The sequence below is a fragment of the Rhinatrema bivittatum genome, chromosome 2, assembly GCF_901001135.1.
Source record: "Rhinatrema bivittatum chromosome 2, aRhiBiv1.1, whole genome shotgun sequence".
Taxonomy (NCBI): domain Eukaryota; kingdom Metazoa; phylum Chordata; class Amphibia; order Gymnophiona; family Rhinatrematidae; genus Rhinatrema; species Rhinatrema bivittatum.
The window spans coordinates 679,992,895-680,011,364 of NC_042616.1; the positions used below are offsets into that span (position 1 = coordinate 679,992,895).

The 18,470-nt window shown below is 42.1% G+C and overlaps 1 protein-coding gene across 8 annotated transcripts in view; it reads left to right on the forward strand.

Annotated features, from left to right (window-relative positions):
- The first annotated feature begins 452 nt into the window (after nucleotides 1-452).
- The window catches only part of IL7 (interleukin 7), a 92,538-nt gene continuing 74,520 nt past the window's right edge, over nucleotides 453-18,470 (forward strand). For 2 of the 8 annotated variants that reach the window (XR_003854852.1, XM_029591520.1), the window contains exon 1: nucleotides 849-1,306. Coding sequence is in view for 7 of the 8 variants with exons in the window: in XM_029591520.1 (XP_029447380.1) it covers nucleotides 1,062-1,306 (245 nt within the window). In the remaining variant the exon portion in view is untranslated. The other 6 variants (XM_029591523.1, XM_029591521.1, XM_029591517.1 and 3 more) reach the window with 6 other exon arrangements.

Here is an 18,470-nt window from a genome sequence, read left to right on the forward strand (position 1 = left end):
GTTATGCTAATTCAAATTTTGTTTATGCTGCCATGGAACAGAGGGTGGTGGGAGGATGCTCCAGGTAGGAAAAGGAAGGTTTTATCTGAAAAAGTAATGCTCAGGAGGTGCATGGTGGGGGTCACAGGGTGATTAAAGTCTCCCTCATGACAAGGGCGCTCCTTTGGAATCTCTGAAACCAGTAGGAGAGTGGAGCCCATTTGTTCGCCACATGGTGCCAGGTCTTAGCAATGAGACCAGCCCGCTCAGAATAACTTTAATGGGAGCAATGGCTTGCGTGCATGGAAGTGCACCGTTTAACGGCTGGCTGGCAGAGAGTGGAAAAAGGAAGGAAGATGAAGAGAGCGGGGAAAAAGTGGGGTGGAGGGCGCATATAGAGCATGGGGTTGGGGAGGGGCAAGAAAAATCTGGGATACATGCGGGGTGGGAGGAGGGAGAGAGAAGAAAGCGTAAGAGAGTGAAGGGTCCAACGGGAGGTCCCCTCTCCAACCCAGAGGATATTTAAGTCCTATGGCGCCTGAGAGCAACATGAAACTGAAAGTACTCGCTGGCAGCCAGACGGAAGTTCACATGGAAAAAGTAAAGCCAGCGGCAGGATTTCGTTTTGACAGCGTTATCTTCCACCCCTATATGATGAAGCTCATTTAAAGTCCAAGAGGAGACAACTGCAGCCAAAGCAAAGCCCCTTGGCGAGGCAGCGGCTTTTTTTTGCACTTTTTTTTTTTTTAAATCTGCAAACGGTGCAAGCGAGAGAAGCAGCAGCAGCAGCAATGACCAGAACTATTCCAAAATGAGCGCAATCCCTCAGCCCTTCCACTCACCTTCCGGACCATGTTAGATGGTGAGTCCCACTACCTCGTTGCAAATGCCGAAGAAGCGGTTTAGCGTAGTTGTACCCACCCCAGAAAAAAAAATCTATAAAAAACGCCGGCAGAACAAAAGAAGGCTAAAAAAAAAAAAAGAGTAAAGAAAGAAAAAGAAACCTTTCATAAAAGTGCGCCGGCTGGGCCACTGCTTTGGCTAGCACATGGCGTGCCTCGGATCGCCGCTGCTGTCAGCCCATGCTGGAGGGCGGGCTAGCGAGAGGCGCGGAAGCCAGGACGGCGGCGGCGGCGGCGCCCACAGCAGCCCTCGGCTCTCTCCCAGCCTGCACTGATCGGCTGCGCCGCTCCCCGCCGCCTTTTTATGCGGCACCAGGCTGGGAAAGCCCCACGGTTTCCTATCGAAAGCAGAACTTCCGCCTGCGGTGCGCAGCCCGGGGCAGGTGCGTTTGGGAGCTCGGGCGGGTCGGCTTCGAGCGGAGGAGGTAGAAAATGGAGCTCGTGTAGCATGATTTATTATTATTATTTTTATTTTGTGCTCGCGTTGAGTTCTTCCGACCCCGACGCACTTTGAACTGGTGAAGGAAAGTTGAAGCTGTAGCCGGCACAGCAGAGAGATTAGGGTCGCTGACTGCCTTTCGATCTCCTCGGGGTTAAGTGCCATTTTGTGACGTTTTGTGTCTGTAACTATTTGCTAGGATAAAAAAAAAAATATGAATGTTTGGTCTTATAGATACAGAATATGGCAGCAAAAGATCTGGCTACTGTTGGTCGACTGCCCATTTTGAACTTTATTTTGGTGCAGGCTGTGGTGTTTTTGGGTTCCAGTAGGGCACCCTATCGCCAGGGCAGATCTATGGTTTTAACATTTATTAGTTTGGGGGGGGGGGGGGTTAGCTCTGTGGCTGCAGTGGGTGCCTGTTCACTCCCCATATTGAGAAAATTCCTTCACTCTGTCTAGGGAGGGGTGAATTATGTTTAATTTAGCACTCCCAATCATTTTGAAATGTTCATTCTTGTGACCCCCAATACATCAAAAAGTAAAAAGAGCTGTTAAATACCATCCTAACTCCACAAAGACCTCCCTGACGTTAGAAGGAATCATTTCCATGGCAAAATCACATGAATAGAAAGATTGAGCCTTGTAAAGAATATGGCCATTTCTAATCCGGAGAGGCCTGAAGGCTAGGATGCTAGAGGGCAGCATCCATGAGAGCTATTTTGGAAGAATAGATTTATGTACTTTTATACCTGTCCCTACGGTCTTGAAATTCAGGTCATGTTAGTAAAATAACATGTGATAATACTGTGATAAAATTACCAACCAAATTGAACAAGATAAACACCTCAAAAGATCAATTTGTAATTAAAGCATCTGAAACATAATAATATAAATGAGCCATTAGTCTGTGCAACAGTTTGCATATGGCAGGGTTCCTTGTTGAAGAAATAAGTGCACATAAAACTGAGCTGTGTGAATAAGTTTTTTTTTTGTTTTTTTTTATTGTGCATTAAAAATTCCTTGAAAAAATTATTTGGATTAAGAACTTTAGAAGTGAAATACTATAATTACAATGGAGCTCCATCTTTGAAAGTTTTGCTTCATGTTGTGAGCCATTTATGAGATATTCCACTTCTGTTACAGTATATTTATGTTTCAAATACTTTTAATTACAAAGTGATTTTTTTTTGAGGTGAGTATAACGAAATGAAATAAAATACACAATTACATGCTGCCAGAATGTTATTACAGCAGACTAATTTGTACCCTATCATTAAAATCATCCATTGTGCCTGAAGACTGGAGGGTGGCCAATGTAACCCCAATATTTAAAAAAAGCTCCAGGGGCGATCTGGGCAACTATAGACCAGTGAGCCTAACTTCAGTACTGGGAAAAACAGTGGAAACTATTCTGAAGATCAAAATCGTAGAGCATATAGAAAGACATGATTTAATGGAACACAGTCAACACGGATTTACCCAAGGGAAGTCTTGCCTAACAAATCTGCTTCATTTTTTTGAAGGGGTTAATAAACATGTGGATAAAGGTGAACAGGTAGATGTAGTGTATTTGGATTTTCAGAAGGCGTTTGACAAAGTTCCCCATGAGAGGTTTCTACGAAAACTAAAAAGTCATGGGATAGGAGGCGATGTCCTTTCGTGGATTACAAACTGGTTAAAAGATAGGGAATAGGATTAAATGGTCAATTTTCTCAGTGGAAAAGGGTAAACAGTGGAGTGCCTCAGGGATCTGTACTTGGACCGGTGCTTTTCAATATATATATAAATGGTCTGGAAAGGAATACGATGAGTGAGGTTATCAAATTTGCGGATGATACAAAATTATTCAGAGTAGTTAAATCACAAGTAGACTGTGATACATTACAGGAGGACCTTGCAAGACTGGAAGATTGGGCATCCAAATGGCAGATGAAATTTAATGTGGACAAGTGCAAGGTGTTGCATATAGGGAAAAATAACCCTTGCTGTAGTTACACGATGTTAGGCTCCATATGAGGAGCTACCACCCAGGAAAAAGATCTAGGCATCATAGTGGGTAATACTTTAAAATCGTCAGCTCAGTGTGCTGCAGCAGTCAAAAAAGCAAACAAAATGTTAGGAATTATTAGAAAGGGAATGGTTAATAAAACGGAAAATGTCATAATGCCTCTATATCGCTCCATGGTGAGTCCTCACCTTGAATACTGTGTACAATTCTGGTCGCCGCATCTCAAAAAGTATATAGTTGCGATAGAGAAGGGCAACCAAAATGATAAAGGGGATGGAACATCTCCCCTATGAGGAAAGGCTGAAGAGGTTAGGGCTGTTCAGCTTGGAGAAGAGACGGCTGAGGGGGGATATGATAGAGGTCCTTAAGATCATGAGAGGTCTTGAAAGAGTAGATGTGACTCGGTTATTTACACTTTCGAATAATAGAGGGACTAGGGGGCATTCCGTGAAGTTAGCAAGTGGCACATTTAAGAATAATCGGAGAAAATTCTTTTTCACTCAACACACAATAAAGCTCTGGAATTTGTTGCCAGAGGATGTGGTTAGTGTAGCTGGATTCAAAAAAGGTTTGGATAAGTTCTTGGAGGAGAAGTCCATTAACGGATATTAATCAAGTTTGCTTAGGGAATAGCTACTGCATCAGTAGCATGGGATCTTCTTAGTGTTTGGATAATTGCCAGGTTCTTGTGGCCTGGTTTGGCCTCTGTTGGAAACAGGATGCTGAGCTTGATGGACCCTTGGTCTGACCCAGCATGGCAATTTCTTATGTTCTTAATGATGTGATAAACATGGGTCTGATGGAAAACAGTACATCTTCTTCTCTTACCCCTTTCCAGTAAGAAATGTACATACAAATGTTGTAGATTTACAAAAGTCCACAGTTTATTTTCAATTACAGTTATAACCTGAGCCCCACCAACAAGATGCCTTCTTACTCTCCAACCGCCCCGCCTTCAGCATGCCACTACAGACCCCAGTGGCACACATAATTATGACCTTCCCTTTGAAAGGTCACAGTCCCATCCCCCGTCAGTACCTTGCTGCCAACCGCCCCCCCCCCCCCCCCCCCATCAGCTTAAATCAGTGCAGATTAATAAAACTCGGACTTGGGTTTTCCGCCTTCTATAACTGCTACATAAAGCCTCCAAAAAGAAAATAGCATAAAACATAGCATAAACAGAAGGGGAGGGAAACAACGTCCTGCTATAACTGGCACCAGACTGAGGAGAGGTCCAACACATCCACCAGGGAAAACTCCTGCCAGCTCAGGTAACCAATCACCAAGAGCTATTTAAAAAATTCCTGAAAAACACTAATGGATCCAAAACGCAGCAATTTCCCCCCCCCTCCCCCCGAAAGAGAGGTCCAATGCCTCCACCACCACCATGTTAATAGCGGCAGAGGGTACCAAGTTAAATAAATTCCTATTGGAGAAATGGCATTCCGCAGCAGCTGAATTTATGTTTGAATAAATGGAGTGGTATTGGAATGGTTCATATTTTTTTTTCCTAACATATAGGCCAATGCAGAACAGTGCGCTCAGCTGAGCGCACCATTAGCCCCCGTTTGGACGTGCATTTTTGACGCGCTATTATTACCCCTTATACAGTACAGTAAGGGGTGATAGCGTGTGGAAAACGCGCGGCCAACCCCCCCCCCCTTCCCCCTCCCCCAAAAACTAATAGCGCTCATCACATGCAAATGCATGTTGATGAGCCTATTAGGTATTCACCTGCAATACAAAAAGCCTTAAAAAAAAAAAAAAAGGCATTGCATGTGAATGAATCTGGTGAGGGTTTTCCCACTCATACATTAAGATCAAACAGGTTACGTTTGAGTAACACCTCTCTCCAAAAATTATTAGATGGGTGACTATATCAGGCAGAGGTCATATACGTGCTCTCTCCTTATTTGTGGAATACAATACCATTTGAAGCCTGGAGCGAGAGGCTACTGATTATATATCTGCCAGGATACTGGTGAAGGCATGCCTTTACCAGGAGGCTTTCTGGGGAATAGGTTAAGACTTGGAGGGGGCTGCCGAGGAGGCTTGGTGTTGCTAGCTGCTTATGCTGTGATGTTTGTTTTATGGATGAGTTTTAATTGTTTTGTTCTGTTTTATGATTCTGTGCTTAGTACTTTATTATATTATGCTGTTCCCTGCTTATAGTATTTTTTGTGATGGTGGGTACTAGGTTTAACATAAAATGAGAGGACAATAACAATATTATTATATAAGGAATACATTTTTATTGGACAAACAATACATTTATTGACTAGCTTTAAGGAGCTGGCGCTCACTCCCTGTAGCCAAAACAAAATTAGCAAATCCATGAAAAGGATGATGACATTGCCTGAAAGTACAAGTAAATCATAAATTATGGCATTCTTTACTCTGATCTGCTGATTTTGTTTTGACCTGAGGAAGAGCGTGTTAGCTCACTAAAGTTAGTTGAGAAATGTAGTAGAGGAGGACCGGAAGGCTCATCTGCATACTGCTCCCAGCAACCCCCAGGAGAGGAGTCCAGAGGTCACCGCAAGCGATCCAGGGATTGACTTCCACAGCCCCAGCTTCCAGAGGCCCCGCACCCTTTGCAGTAGAGGAGGACCGGAAGCGTGCGCCATTAGGCGCGCAAATCTCAAACCCTCCCATTAACTGAGTGAAGATTAATTTAACGGTGGTTAAAGAGGATTGGTAAATATAGCTTTCGGAAATTTTTGGGCTTATAAAAGTTTGGTGAAAGGTGAAATTAAGGGATATATTACTTAGAGTTTGTGTGTGTCTGAGGTAATAAGCAAGTCAGAGATAGTTAATTCTAATGTCTGTCTTTCCCACCCACTCAACCCTTGAATTTTAGGCACGAGACACTTTCTCATTAAAAATCAATCAAGGTCTTATCTAAATCATACTATTGTACCAGCCCTTATTAAAAGTTTAATCATCCCCTTGTAGGACACTAGCTGAAGAATTAGTAAATTCACCTGTAAATTTAAAGTACTCTCATTCCAACTTCCTTAGTATCCTAAACTTAACTAGGAACGCAATAAAACTAAAATGAAGGCAGCAGTCCAGCAGCAAGAGGGGGGCTTTCCAATGTTTTGCATTGAGTGTCACATGTATGATTTTTTTTACCTGCTGGTGAGAGATTGTGTGTGTGCACTCGGTGCAAAGAGCTCCTGGCTCTCAGGGAACAAGTCTGATCTCTGGAGGCTAGAGTAGCGGAGGAGTTGAGGGAGACAGAGAGGTACATTGATGAGACCTTTAGGGACATAGTAGCCAAGTCCCAAATCCATTCTGGCAGCCCCAGTGCTGCCTTGGATCAGAAAGGTCTCCCAGTAGGAGATCACCACCCTGGTGTAGCAGGAACTGATCCTGCTCTCCAGGTGATGTATTGTCCTCTCGCACTGAGGACAAGTCTCCCAGGGCTACTGCCCAGGAGGGCAGTAGCCCTGGGAGACTGGTGATTTGATTATTAGAAATGTAGTTAGCAGGGTGGCTGGTGGATGTGAGGACCACCTGGTAACTTGCCTGCCTGGTGCGAAGGTGGCAGACCTCACGCATCACCTAGATAGGATTATAGACAGTGCTGGGGAGGAGCTAGCTGTCGTGGTACATGTGGGCACCAACGACATAGGAAAATGTGGGAGAGAGGTTCTGGAAGCCAAATTTAGGATTTTAGGTAGGAAACTGAAATCCAGAACCTCCAGGGTGGCATGCTCTGAAATGCTTCCTGTTCCACGTGCAGGTCCCCAGAGGCAGGCAGAGCTCCAGAGTTTCAATGCGTGGATGAGATGATGGTGCAGGGAAGAGGGATTCAGCTTTGTAAGGAACTGGGGAACCTTTTGGGGAAGGGGGAGACTTTTCTGAAAGGATGGGCTCCACCTTAACCAGAGTGGAACCAAGCTGCTGGCACTAACTTTCAAAAAGGAGATAGAGCAGCTTTTAAACTAGAACAAGGGGGAAAGCCGACAGTCACTCAGCAGTACATGTTTCAGAGAAATGTATCCTTGAAGGATACTAATGAAACAGGAGAGTTAGGGCATCCCAACAGAGAGGTTCCATTAAAAGCAAACATAGTCCATATGCCTATATGTAAAAAATCACCAAAGATAATAATTTCCGAATTATCCCAAACAACTGGAAAGCAGGTTGTTAAAACAAACAAAAAACACACTTTGAAATGTCTGTATGCCAATGCCAGACATCTAAGAAGTAAGATGGGAGAGTTAGAGTGTATAGCAGCAAATGATGAGATTGACATAATTAGCATCACAGAGACTTGGTGGAAGGAGGATAACCAATGGCACAGTGCTATATCAGGGTACAAATTATATCGCAATTATAGGGAGGATCAACTTGGAGGGGGTGTGGCACTTTATGTCCGGGAGGGTATAGAGTCCAACAGGATAAAGATCATACAAGAAATTAAATGCTCAGCAGAATCTATATGGGTAGAAATCCCATGTGTGTTGGGTAAGAGTATAGTGATAGGAGTATACTACCATCCACCTGGACAAAATGGTCAGGCAGATGATGAAATGCTAAGAGAAATCAGGGAAGCAAACCAATTTGGCAGTGCAATAATAATGGGAGATTTCATTTACCCCAATATTGACTGGGTAAATGTAACATCAGGACTTGCTAGAGACATAAAGTTCCTGGATGTAATAAATGATTGCTTCATGGAGCAATTGGTTCAGGAACCAATAAGAGAGGGAGCTATTTTAGATTTAATTCTTAGTGGAACGCAGGATTTGGTGAGAGAGGTAACGGTGCTGGGGCCACTTGGCAACAGTGATCATAACATGATCAAATTTAAACTAATATCTGGAAGGGGGACAATAAGTAAATCTACAGCTCTAACACTAAACTTTCAAAAGAGAAATTTTGATAAAATGAGGAAAATAGAAAAAAACTGAAAGGTGCAGCTGCAAAGGTTAAAAGTGTTCAACAGGCTTGGACATGGATTAAAAATACAGTCCTAGAGGCGCAGTCCATATGTATTCCACACATTAAGAAAGGTGGAAAGAAGGCAAAACGATTACCGTCATGGTTAAAAGGTGAGGTGAAAGAGGCTATTTTAGCCAAAAAAAACATCCTTCAAAAATTGGAAGAAGGATCCATCTGAAGAAAATAGGATAAAACATAAGCATTGTCAAGTTAAGTGTAAAACATTGATAAGACAGGCGAAGAGAGAATTTGAAATGAAGTTGGCAATAGAGGCAAAAACTCATAATAAAAACTTTTTAAAATATATATCTGAAGCAAGAAACCTGTGAGGGAGTTGGTTGGACCATTAGATGTCCGAGGGGTTAAAGGGGCTCTTAGGGAAGATAAGGCCATTGCAGAAAGATTAAATGAATTCTTTGCTTCAGTGTTTACTAATGAGGATGTTGGGGAGATACCAGTTCCGGAGATGGTTTTCAGGGGTGATGAGTCAGACGAACTGAACGAAATCACTGTGAACCTGGAAGATGTAGTAGGCCAGATTGATAAACTAAAGAGTAGCAAATCACTTGGACCGGATGGTATGCATCCTAGGGTACTGAAGGAACTAAAAAATGAAATTTCTGATCTATTAGTTAAAATTTGTAACCTATCATTAAAATCATCCATTGTACCTGAAGACTGAAGGGTGGCCAATATAACCCCAATATTTAAAAAAGGCTCCAGGGGCGATCCAGTTAACTATAGACCAGTGAGCCTGACTTCAGTGCTGGGAAAAATAGTGGAAACTATTCTCAAGATCAAAATCGTAGAGCATATAGAAAGCCATGGTTTAATGGAACACAGTCAACATGGATTTACCCAAGGGAAGTCTTGGCTAACAAATCTGCTTCATTTTTTTGAAGGGGTTAATAAACATGTAGATAAAGGTGAACCGGTAGATGTAGTGTATTTGGATTTTCAGAAGGCGTTTGACAAAGACCCTCATGAGAGGCTTCTACAAAAACTAAAAAGTCATGGGATAGGAGGGGATGTCCTTTCGTGGATTACAAACTGGTTAAAAGACAGGAAACAGAAAGTAGGATTAAATGGTCAATTTTCTCAGTGGAAAAGGGTAAACAGTGGAGTGCCTCAGGGATCTGTACTTGGACCGGTGCATTTCAGTATAAATGTATATATATATATATATGATCTGGAAAGGAATTTGACGAGTGAGGTTATCACATTTGTGGATGATACAAAATTATTCAGAGTAGTTAAATCTCAAGCAGACTGTGATACATTACAGGAGGACCTTGCAAGACTGGAAGATTGGGCATCCAAATGGCAGATGAAATTTAATGTGGATAAGTGCAAGGTGTTGCATATAGGGAAAAATAACCCTTGCTGTAGTTACATGATGCTAGGTTCCATATTAGGAGCTACCAACTAGGAAAAAGATCTAGGCATCATAGTGGATAATACTTTAAAATCATCGGCTTAGTGTGCTGCAGCAGTCAAAAAAGCAAACAGAATTTTAGGAATTATTAGGAAGGGAATGGATAATAAAACGGAAAATGTCATAATGCCTCTATAATCACGCCATGTTGAGACCGCAGCTTGAATACTGTGTACAATTCTGGTCGCCGCATCTCAAAAAGATATAGTTGCGACGGAGAAGGTACAGAGTAGGGCAACCAAAATGATAAAGGGGATGGAACAGCTCTGCAATGAGGAAAGCCTGAAAAGGTTAGGGCTGTTCAGCTTGGAGAAGAGACGGTTGAGGGGGGATATTATAGAGGTTAAGATCAGGAGAGGTCTTGAAAGAGTAGATGTGACTCGGTTATTTACACTTTCAAATAATAGAAGGACTAGGGGGCATCCCATGAAGTTAGCAAGTAGCACATTTAAGACTAATTGGAGAAAATTCTTTTTCACTCAATGCACAATAAAGCTCTGGAATTTGTTGCCAGAGGATGTGGTTAGTGCAATTAGTGTAGCTGGGTTCAAAAAAGGTTTGGATAAGTTCTTGGAGGAGAAGTCCATTAATGGCTATTAATTAAGTTGACTTAGGGAATAGCCACTGCTATTAATTGTATCAGTAGCATGGGATCTTCTTAGTGTTTGGGTAATTGCCAGATTCTTGTGGCCTGGTTTGGCCTCTGTTGGAAACAGGATGCTGGACTTGATGGACCCTTGGTCTGACCCAGCTGGGCCATTTCTTATGTTTTTAGTCCTTACATAATTTTCTTTATAGACATTTATTTTCATGCATTCACGTGTACTAACAGCAACCTCACTATTTTATTCATGAACAGGATAATAAAGCAAATAATGAAAGAGTTGTATGGATATTCATAAATATTTGAAGCAGCTGCTAAAATGATGGACTTTCAGAAATAATCTTCTAAATGAGTCATGGATTGGTTAAGGCTTTGTACAGTTGGACCTAATTTTAAGAGGCCCACCAATAAAACATCTAGGCTGATAGTCTCCGATAAAAGCTCCAGTTTTTTAATGGTTAAATCTTCCCATTGATGTTAATTCCCCTGAGTGTCCAAGATTCCCTGAGTGGGGGAAAGAATAATCTTCTAGGTCCTGTGCATTGCATTTAGTATATCCTACGGAACAGTTCTTCTATACAGCACTGATAATCACAGCTGAAAGCATGGATGTTTTCCAACATAACTCTTACTGATGAATGGTGAAATTCATGAAAGTACTTTGTAGCTTTAGTTAGTTATTTTTAAGTAGATTTATGACCTTTCTTCTGTTAAGCAATTAAACTCCAATGTCTTAAGTCCAATTTCATTCCCAGTTTGGGTAGTTGGTAAACTCCCTGCCAATTGATATCGGATGATATCTTTTGGCTACTGGGTTCACTCCTCCTCCTTCTGTCTTCTCTAATAGATAAGTAGTGAATCTATGGCTAAGTTCCCAAGCAGTCTTCTCTCACCTTTACGCCTTGCTCCTGGAATGGATGAGAACTAGTCACAGTCTGCCTGCATTCTCTGAATAAGAAACACCACACCTTTAAGTTACATACACTGAGCCGCTGGTTGAATACTCAACCATGTTAGAAAGCAAAAAGTCTCAAAAAGGGAAACCAAAATATAAGATTAGGAGGGTGGGAAAACACCCCTCAAGGAAGTTCCAGAGCATAGTCTCTTACTGAGCAAAGGCTCTCTGTCTTCTCTCTGAACCCAAGTTTGACTCCAAGCCCTTCCTTCCTAAAAATAAACAAAATCAGGGGACAACCATGGAAGGCTCATCTTAAGTTTCCACACCCTAATTTGGTGGTATGGGGGTGTGTGTGTATATATATATATATATGTGAAGGCTTGTATGGATAATTAATGAATTCCTGATATCTGACAATATATATATATATATATATATCTCATTCTAGGCTCCTGCATGAGAGAGCTACCAACCCACACTAATTACTTCTCTATTCTCTCCTCATAACAATATTCCTTTTAATTTCTGGTAGAGATCTGTTAAATCTGTACATGTACATGACATAGTAGTACAAAATATTTATTGCTTCTGGCAGAATTTAATAAAACTAACTATAACAAATGACTATTGTCAGATATCAGGAATTCATTAATTATCCATACAAGAACTGTCTTTGTACTATAGCATACTCAGGCCTAAGCGATATTGGAAATATTTATTTATTTATTTGTCAGTTTTTATATACCGTGGTTTTGAGCAAGCCTTCACAACGGTTTACAGCAGTAACAACAGTTTACATCATACAGGGTAAAACTGAATACATTGTAACAGGGAAAAAAAAAACTTGAACAGATGATTATGATAGAAACTCAGTACATGATAATAGAATATTTACATGAAAATAGTCTATATACATGATAATTAAATGAAAATAAGTCTATATACATGATAGCATATTTACAAGGGTGTGGAATGAAAAGTGGGAGGTACGGGGAGGGAGGGAGGGGGCGGAAAACTTACGGGAGGACACAAACTGCCAAGATAGGATAAAGAGGGAAGGTGGTGGCAGATATCTGGATAAAGATTCTAGGACAATGCATGTATTTGTGAAGGTAGGGGATGCTTCGATAATTTGTGAAAAGCTATGAATTAGATTGAGTAGAGTGGGGAAGGCCATTATTAGTAAAGGGGTTGGAGACGGAAGAACTGTGAAAGTATATTATTCGGCTAGGTAAATAGATAAATATCTCTCTGAGGCAGGGCCTTCAGGGCTGGATTTCTAGGCAGTGGAATTCCAAGGGTAGTAAAAAAATGTCAAGGTAGGTCCAGGTTATAGCACCCTGCCACGTGCCCCGTTAGATAGAATTCTGTTCTCCATTCCTGATGTCCAAGCTTGGGAGCCTATATAGAAAGTTAAAGAGCTCTTCCTGTCTCAGCTTCCAAAGAAAGAGAACTCAGATCTCAATAGCAAAACATTTACTGAACGATAAATAGTTTGACGCTCACTGTAAAGGGCGCGGTATTGAAGGTAACCACACAGATAGCAGACCTGATATAGCTGTGATGAGAAACTGAGAGCTCATTCATAACCAGATGACTGCGACTGTAGAGGAAACTGTAGCTACCAGTAAATAGCAGAAACCAGCAGTTGGTGGAAATAGAGGCAAAAGAAAGCAGGGAAACAAAGAAGCGAGGTGAGGGTCCCGGAGAGCTGCAAGCTTGTCAAGAACCAGATCCAAACTGAAGTTTCAGCAGGAAGCGAGATCTTCTAGTGATTCCAAGGGGCAAAAGACCAATAGGAAGAAGCAGGAGAACATAGACAGAGGGGGAGCAAACAGCAGCAGCTCAGTGACATTTTAAACAATAACCAATAAGGAGGTTTAACTTTACAATGTGTAGAGAACCTAAGCTCAGCAATGACATAAATTGATGCAGGCAGCAATGTACTAAAGAAACACATATACACATACATTCAGATATGCTGCAGAGACAGAACAGATGGTATAGTTTATGCGTCCCAATCAGAGACGCAGTTTTTTTGCAAACCTGGTGGTCCACAGGGGACTGGGCAGTTTTTTGGTGATATCAGCTCATATGCTATCCCTGGAGGTTTCACTGCATGGCAGAGACTACCAAAAGATGGGATGGAGGCGGTTGCACTGATGGTGCCTAGGAGCAGGAAAAAGTTAAAATCAACTTTCAGATCAAGGAGATGTAACTGGAGCTCATATAGCAGATATGCAAATAGATTTCATGGTGTAGTTTTTGCTAAATAACAGAGGAAATGCTTTGAGGTTTCAGTTTATGTAGAACCAGCCTGTGACCTGTGATCTACGCTAATTGATAAGGAGCTGGACGTGTGTGAGGCAAAAGAGAGTTGTGAATCAGCCGGCTTCATTTTGAATTGCTACTCCAGCAAGGCAGGATCATTTGGGCATGACTTCTGGCCCTGAAGACCTCAGCTTGACCTGGGGTGAGGGTGCGACCTGGGGGGAAGAGGGTTGCGGCTGATTTTTTTTTCTTTCTTCCAAAGTTGGGTAGGGCATGGGAGGCCGGGGTAGCATTTTTGGGGGATGATAATTTTGTCTTTGGAGGATAAATTCAGGGCTACATACCTCTTTGGGCTTTTTTTTTTTTTGGGGGGGGGCAGGTTATTCTGCGAGTATCGTAATATTAGGCTGCACTATTCTCAGGGGAATACTTTCAGAGTAATAACACAGATCACAAAGTTTATCATGATCCACATTACTCCATTCATTATATGAGTAGGCTAGATAGGACACATGGGGATCCATTTCCACCTGCTGTGTGGCTCAGCTGGTCAGCCGGATAACGTTATCTGGCTAACTAGCAGGGTATACTCAACGACGTGGTTGTGCCGCTGGATAAGTTTATCTGGCTATCATTAGGACAGGTTTATGGTCTGACCAGAGTTAGCCGGATAAGTTTAACTGGCTAATGCTGAATATTGGCGATAGATAAATTTCCCAGTTAATATACTCCTCCCTGAGCGTCCCCCTCCCTCCACTTATCCGGCTAAATTCTAATTATCTGGCTGGAATTCAGCCGGATAAATCACTGAAAATGCCGATTTTGCCATTTAGATGGATGACTTTTTAAAGTTTATCCACCTAAATGGCTTTTGAATATTTATTGATTGATTTTTTTATATACCGTCGTTTGTGGGGTACCATCGCAACAGTTTACATAAGCAAGTTAAGTAGTCATGAATAAGATGATGATACAATTTAAAAGTATTCAATAACATTATTTAAAGCAAAAACATAAAATCAAATTAAATACAGTATGCTAAGAAATAGAAAAAATTAAAATTAAATTCAGAATGTTCTTACAAAAAACTTAGATTGTTAGCCCTCTGGGGATAGAGAAATACCTACAGTACCTGAATGTAAACCGGTGTGATATCTCAATTGAGATCGAATGTCGGTATATAAAAATAATAAATAAAATAAATAAATAAATAACTTGTTGCCGGGTTTTTCTGATCCTGCTCATCAAAAGCTCTGTGAAAAAGCCATGTTTTTAGGTCTTTTTAAAATGTTGTTTTTAGGTTCTGCTGCAGTCTTAATTCCATCGGTAGGGCAATCCAGATTTTTGAACCTGCAAGGGATATGGCTCTCTCTGACCTGCGTTAAATGTGCCGACTGTAATTATAGGAATAGTTAATAAGCCTTTGTTTGCGGATCTTAGGTTTCTTTGAGGTGTATAAAGTCAGATAGTGGCTTTGAGCCAATCTGTTTGTTCTCCGTATATGATTTATACGTCTATGATTTTATAGTCTATGTAACATGCATAGACTCTTGATCTATTTCTTCAGTCATTTTTCATGCAATGCAGCTCATTAATGTTTGATACAAGCATTGCTGATATGACATTAGCCCCATTTTAATGCGTGTGTTAAACATCAAATTCACATGGTGTTGTGTTATTGCAGCTTAGTCAAATCTTTGGATTTGATCCACAGATTCTGGGCTTAGTGACCCAACTCCAGGTCTCTGGGACAGCACCCAGGATCATGGATCTTAAACATCCTCCCTGTCCCGTGTGACTGTTTCTATTTTGTCTAACATAGGGTGAAAAATCGGCAGGCACTAGGACACAGGGGAGGCAGGCAAGAGCCTGCAGCTCCTTCCCCACCTCTCCCCTCTGATTATCTCTGGTTAGCATAAAGCTGTGAATGGGCAGAAAGAGAAGAGGAAATGAGGGCGGTATTCAGGAAAAGCTTTCCCTGGGGAGTCCCTCTCCAAATTTTAGAGCTCCCACTGACCTAGGGGGTAAAGGAGTAGAGAAAGTGACTGTGGGGATAGAAAAGAGAGCAAGAGAGGGGGGGGGGCAAGAGTGTGTGTTTGTGTGTGTATGAAAGGAGATCAAGAATTGGGAGGCCCAAAGAGTAAAGATTAGGTGGGGGATAGCAAGCGTAGGACACACAAAAGGGGGAGAGAGATGTGGGAGAGGTGAAGAGGAAGATAGAGAAGTAGAGGACCCTGGATTGGGATGGGGGGGGGGAGGAGGGACTTCAGTTGGATAACATAGGAGGCAGAGTAAGAGGAATGGAGGCGAGAGTGCAGGAGAAGAAGAGGTGAAACGCTGAAAGGAGAGAAGATAGTGTAACCTCATTTTTAGTGGATGGTCTGTATCAGAGGCCATAAAAGAATTTATATTTTGGGGCTAAATCCACTGTCACTGCCACTATCTTCTTGTCGCAAGAGGTGGATCTTTTTTTTTTTTTTATTAGGGGGAAGGTTGACCGTCAAAGCTGAAGCGGGTTAGTCTAATCAACTCCTTTGTCTATGTTACTCCTCTTTTTTTTCACTGATGGTGCTGCAGGGACCAGTCAGTGTTCAAGAATAAATTTTACTTTGATTTTCTTCAGAATAAATAAAGTCTAATCAATTAGGAATAACCTGTCCTGAACAGATTGGTGCTCATTCTGGTTTCTGGGCTAAAGTTTATCCCTCAAGGAGTGAGAGAATAAGACATCCAGTTGGGCAGGGAAATGGCTACGTGTGAGGAGGAGGATCCCCTTTGTCTCAAATTCCTACCTGAGGTCCACCAGAGCCCAGTTCTGTCAAACCATGGCAAGTGTCCCGAAGGGGTGGAGATTCCAGGGATGGGTCTCCAGAGATCTTGTCACTTCTCTCCATCCTTCGTACTCTGGACTCTTTCTGATAGGACCACTTTTGGGGACAGGTCTGTTGCTGGAAGAAACCAGGCTATATCAACCCAGCTTCAGTGTGAGGAAGGGTGGCACTAACTTCCGCACAAACCAAAAAGGGGAAAACAATTCAAAAGTCTCTTTGTCACCACACCTGAGGCAAATCCTAGCAGGCAGGGGTTCGCTGAAAGGGATCTTTTCCTAAAACATCTGGTTTGAGTTAGGCTGGGAGGCCTTAACTCAAACCAGAGGCAAGAAAAATAGCTCCTCACACTCAGAAATCCAAATCAAAAGGACCACACTCTACACTGACTTAGCCCCTCCCCTCTTTCTGTACTGAGAACGAACCACCTTGGCCATCCTCGAGGGGAGGTGCTGTCAGGAATGGTTTGTCCCTACTAGCTGAGTAACTCAAGGGCCATCTAACGGAGTCCTATTTTTTAGGTTTTTATATACCGGAAGTTCCTGTATACAATACATATCACTCCGGTTCACAATTAACAGAGAAAACTATCGCCGGGAAGGCGGTTTACATGGAACATACATGGAACATGGAACATATCGAATAAACTATAATAAAGTACAATCTAATTTAAAACAACTGAAATAAACTTAGGAAATAACTTGGTACATGTAACTGAAGCAAGATGAACATTACATTGCTGCAAGGCAAGGCTGGATGTTTGTTCTTATTGCTATTAGCTCTCTGGGAAAGCTTGATGGAATAGCCAAGTTTTGAGTTTCGCCTTGAAAGTAATGTGGCATGGTTCAAGACGGAGGTCTGGTGGTAGTGAGTTCCAGAGAGACGGGCCCGCTGTGGATAGAGCACGTTTTCTCAGGGTAGATTTTGCAGGTTGTGTGATCATTCTATTCTGGTATGCCGTTCTGGTTGGTTTGTTAGAAGAGTGTAGTTGAAGCTGGAAAGTTAGGTTGAGTGGGGAGATGTTGTGAAGGGCCTTGTGAATCATCATGCAGGTCTTGAACTGAATCCTATATTTGATGGGAAGCCAGTGGAGATGCTGGAGGATCGGGGTGATATGGTCCCTTTTTTTGGCATTGGTAAGTATTCTTGCAGTGGCATTCAGTACCATCTGGAGTGGTTTGGTAGTGTATGCTGGAAGGCCTTGCAGGAGTGAATTACAGTAATCTAATTTAGTGAGAATGATGGCCTGGAGTACTGTGCGGAAGTCCCTATAGAGTAGAAGGGGCTTTAGTTTCTTCAGCACTTGTAATTTAAAGAAGCATTCTTTTGTGGTGTTATTTATGAATTTGTTGAGGCTGAGTCTGTTGTCTAGTAGTACTCCCAGATCTCTGACTTGAGGTGCTGTGGAGTATCCTGAGGCATCTGGAGGGTTGCTGGATGTTGGCGGGGCAGATTTATCTGGTGCTATTATGAGGATTTCCGTTTTTTTGGTGTTTAGAACAAGGTTGAGGCTGGTTAGAAGATCGTTGATGGATGAGAGGCATTTTTTCCAATGATCCATGGTTTTGTGTATGGTCTCTGTGATAGGTATGAGAATTTGTATGTCATCTGCGTATAGGAAATGGGTGAGTTTGAGGTTAGTAAGCAGATGACAGAGTGGGAGAAGGTAGATGTTGAAGAGGGTGGGGGAGAGTGATGATCCTTGTGGTACCCCCATCTTGGCTTGGATGGGGTGAGATTCCTTATTGTTTATCTTAACTTTGTATGATCTGTTCTCTAAGAAGGATTTAAACCAGTTAAAAGCTGCTCCAGTGATGCCGATATTTGTCAGTTGTTGTAGTAGGTTAGGGTGGTTCACGGTGTCGAAAGCTGAGGAAAGATCCAGGAGCGCGAGGAGACAAGGTTGGCCTTTTTCGAGATTGAAGATGATGGTGTCCGCTAGTGTGGCTAATAAGGATTCGGTGCTTTTTTTCTTTCGGAATCCATATTGATTATTGGTGAGGATATTGTTCTCTTCAAGGAATTCAGCAAGTTGTCTGTTGACAACTTTCTCCATAATTTTAGCTAGCATGGGGAGGTTAGCTATAGGTCTGTAGTTGGCCGGATCTGTGGTGGGAAGGTTGGGTTTTTTGAGGAGAGGTTTGAGCAGT